At 32.1% G+C, this 3,800-nt stretch overlaps 1 protein-coding gene across 1 annotated transcript; it reads right to left on the minus strand.

Annotated features, from left to right (window-relative positions):
- Window positions 1-419: 419 nt before the first annotated feature.
- Window positions 420-2,976, minus strand: LOC145635044 (oil body-associated protein 2A-like). Its single transcript, XM_081686339.1, has 3 exons — window positions 2,576-2,976; window positions 2,277-2,391; window positions 420-1,054 (listed from the first exon to the last, which is right to left on the minus strand). Exons 1-3 carry the CDS (start codon window positions 2,915-2,917, stop codon window positions 798-800), a joined length of 714 nt encoding a protein of 237 aa, XP_081542465.1. The 5' UTR covers window positions 2,918-2,976; the 3' UTR covers window positions 420-797.
- Between the last annotated feature and the right edge of the window lie 824 nt (window positions 2,977-3,800).

A 3,800-nucleotide genomic window follows, 5' to 3' on the forward strand; every position in this document is an offset into this window, starting at 1 on the left:
ATTGGCTTGGACAACCGAACAAGGAGGAGGAGAGTTTGGTCCACAAACAAGGTTTAGGAGCTTCCATACTAAGACCAATTGGTAATAGTAGGAGTTAATCCTCTACCTTATAAAGTGAAACCACCTCTATTCTTTCTTCAATGTGGGACACTCACAAGTGGGCTGCAATAGGTCTCAACACTCACACACCCCTATCTATCACCCTATGACAACTGAGCCGACATCTATCACCCTATGACAACTGAGCCGACAAGAATGACGAGACTGTTAATAAACTTTTTTCACTATTCATATATTAACTTTAATTTAACTTTAACTTTTTATTAATATAATAATAACATATATGTAAATTTTGATTGTATAACTAAGTTATTCTAAGACAGATTAAAAGAGTAGTATTTATAAGAGTACTACTTGCATGAAGGTTACAAATTTAACTGAGATTTAATATTACCAACTTCTTAATTTAAGAACTATATATATAGTTCTTTACATAGATATTCATAAAAACAAAATTCACATTAGCAAAACTAACCCTACTTACATTATATTTGTGATCAACAAAAACACATACATGCGTAACCTTATAACCAATTAACCATGTGTAACATTATTACAACGCCATCTTTCTTCATGGATCATATGCATAACCTAACCTACCCTTACAAAGTACTAGTGTAACCTTATAAAGCCATCTTTATATATGGATGATACCACCATTTTCCTTACCAATCAAACATATATAGCAAGTACTGCAGTACATCGATCATGTACATACTCTATCTAATTTCGCACTACTATGGCAATGGGGTGATTTTCTTCATCTCAGCAGTGATGATATCGATAGCGAAACCCTTTCCATGCTTAATCCAGTAATCTGCATTGGGGTTTATAAGAGCAGGGCCAGTAATATCCACCCTTGAATCACTTATTTTGGTGCTTGATATGCCGTATTTTTCATCTCTTTGCTGCAAAAGAGGCGCCTTAACATTCCCAGCAACCGCTCCTAGTGGTGAGGTCATTAGAGATGGTACTCCGATCGGTAGGAGGTCACCTATACATTAACAATCACCTTTCATTTGTTACAATGATTTTTATAAACAATTAAAGTTCTCTCCTTCTTCTTATGCTCGTCTCAATGGTCCCCGGTTTTGGATTTTCACAAATATAAATGTCATAATAATTTTTATAAACAATTAAAAGTTCTTTTTTAAGGGTACTGATGTATTTAGTCCTTACTATATATAGGTATTAAATATACTTTCTTAAATGAAATTGAATTAAAAATTCATGACAAAATCACACACAGATTAATGTAATTAATGTTACTTTATTATCAATAGGTATTTTTTGTGAAAAATTACCTTATATACTTCAAATTATGTGAAAAACTACCTTATAAAAAAAAAGTTGTAAGAAAATCAATAATCAATCAATCGATCAATAATCAATAACTATATACTAAAAGACACACCAGCAATGACACGTATCATCTCCTGGTGTGTCCTCAAATTTTATTTTATTTTTAAAAAAAAATCTATTTAAGAAACAAATCTCTTATCTATATAAAGTAATAATTATGTACATTAAAAAGATTTGATGTATCTTTTAAAAAAATCTTATTAACAATTATAATCTTACACAAAAATATTAAAAAACTAATATTCTTAACATAATTTGTAACATGGACTATTTTTTTATATAGAAAATACATACTTAATGTACTATGTATTACAACAAGATTATATATATTTTTTGATTGTGTAATAGAAGTTCCATGCTTAAATAATGAAATGTAAATATCAAATCAACACAATTTTGTTATTTCTTTGAATAATTTATGATTAGAATTATTGAAAATTATCGTGCGTGGCACGGGACCTAGTACCTTATAAAAACTAAATGTTGTAAATTGCTACCGTTCTTAAATGCAATAATCCAGCAAAATGTAGCTTCTTACAACATCTAAATTTTATTTGGTAGTTTCTTACAATATCTAAATTAAAACTGTATAAGGTAGTTTCTTACATATGTATATCATTTTCCTTTTTATAAAAATAAGTATTTTGATCTATTCTAAATTTCTAATCTAGATAGTCTTGATCTAATTAGGACAATAGTAAGCAATAACTTTATAAATACATATGCATGCATAGTGTATTGAATAGATATAAACAAAGTTAAACCACATAATAAAATTATCATACATAAACATGCATAGTGCATTAAATTAAAACAAAGATTTTAAATGAGTTAATTGACATTGTTGTTATTACCTCGATCGGTTTGCCACGTACACCAAAACTTCCCATAAGTCTTAGCCAACTTGTCTAGTTCCGGCTTAGCCACCGCTTCCGGAACCCGAGGATTCACCCAAAGCCCCGATTTAATCTGGCACAAAACTAGATTTGTCACCTCTTTGTTTCTCTAACATGTTCTCATAATAGTAAAACAAGAAAATAAAATAACTTTGACCATATTTTCTACTAACAACCGTAAAAGTCAAACTGTTAAAAAAAGACAAAGCTCATGCATGCAAAATCCTTTTAAAGGAAAAAGAGATCAAGTGCAAAACCTCAAAAAAATGAGAGTGCCAAAGCTTCTGCTCCTCTATAGGAAGCGCCTCGAAAATCCGATCGGAGATAATATACTCGACACCGATAAGCCGGCCATCGCGATTATCGGTGTCATATACCGCACACTGGCAGAAATCCTCATTGAGGCGATGAACAAAGTGATGAGTCTCAATTTGACGATTCATATCTTGGCTATAAAGAGCAAAGGTACAAACATGTTGACTAAATTGTTTGATTGGTTTCATGGATTGCATCATTTCAGCACCTTTTTCAATTACATGCTCTTTCATTGTCATCCCTTGACCAGCTGTTTTGCTCTCTCTACCCACAGTTGAAGCCATTTCTTAAGCTTTTTTTTTTAAGTTTAGCGGATTTGTTTTAGCGGTTTTTGATCTTGAGCGTTTTTGTTGAAGAGGTGAAGGACTTTTAAAAGGGTGAATTTGGTTTTTAGTTTATTATTAATTAAGGGGGAAGATTGTTAAGGGTGTGAACACGTGTGGTAGTGCATGTAGATTGTAGAAGAAGATGGTGTGAGTAGTGTGATGGTATTGTTTAGGTGGCTTCAAGTATTAAGGCCATTTTGCACTCTTATTTGGGACACTTGGAGTTTGCTTGTTTTGGCTTATTTATTTGTAATTGTTGTGTCTATCTTCTTATGTAATTCGGGCCTCTATTATTCACTTCGGCTTAATTTTAGTTCAGTTCAGCTTCAATCAGTTCAGTTCAATTAAGTTCAGCTTCTAATTTTCTTCTCTCATAAAATATATATTTCAACTCTATTTAATATAGTTCAGCTCGGCTCCAAGCAGTTCAGTTCAGCTCCAATTAGTTTTGTTCAATTCAACTCAATTCATTAAATGTAAATTGACCCTTCTTATATTATATTGCATGCACTGATCGTGGGCAACGTCCAGGATAATGACTGAAGTTAGAGGCATACAAAGGAGACAGACTATGATGGTTGACATCAAAAATCCGAACGGTGCAGGCAATGTATGTGTCCTAGACTCCTAGTCAGTAGGTGGAATTTACAATGGCATCCTCAACTTAGTAGGGTGAAATACCAATAGTAACCCTAGATTAACCAGTTACAGCAATCAAGAAGATCAACTTGAATTTACTCGTCGTTTTTATTTACTAAATTAACATCCCTAAAATTATATTAATTCATTTCTAAGTTTATATATCACGAGGCGCTGATTAGCTTTGAACCTTGATCTCAAT

This window comes from Chenopodium album, chromosome 6, assembly GCF_948465745.1.
Source record: "Chenopodium album chromosome 6, dcCheAlbu1.1, whole genome shotgun sequence".
In the NCBI taxonomy this organism is placed as follows: Eukaryota; Viridiplantae; Streptophyta; class Magnoliopsida; order Caryophyllales; family Amaranthaceae; genus Chenopodium; species Chenopodium album.

Coding starts and splice junctions, on each gene's coding strand:
- LOC145635044 (XM_081686339.1), bottom strand. CDS start 2,917: ATGGCTTCAACTGTGGGTAGAGAGAGCAAAACAGCTGGTCAAGGGATG. Junction 2,392..2,575: donor GGCACTCTCATTTTTTTGAG/GTTTTGCACTTG, acceptor GTTTTGTGCCAG/ATTAAATCGGGGCTTTGGGT. Junction 1,055..2,276: donor TACGTGGCAAACCGATCGAG/GTAATAACAACA, acceptor GTTAATGTATAG/GTGACCTCCTACCGATCGGA.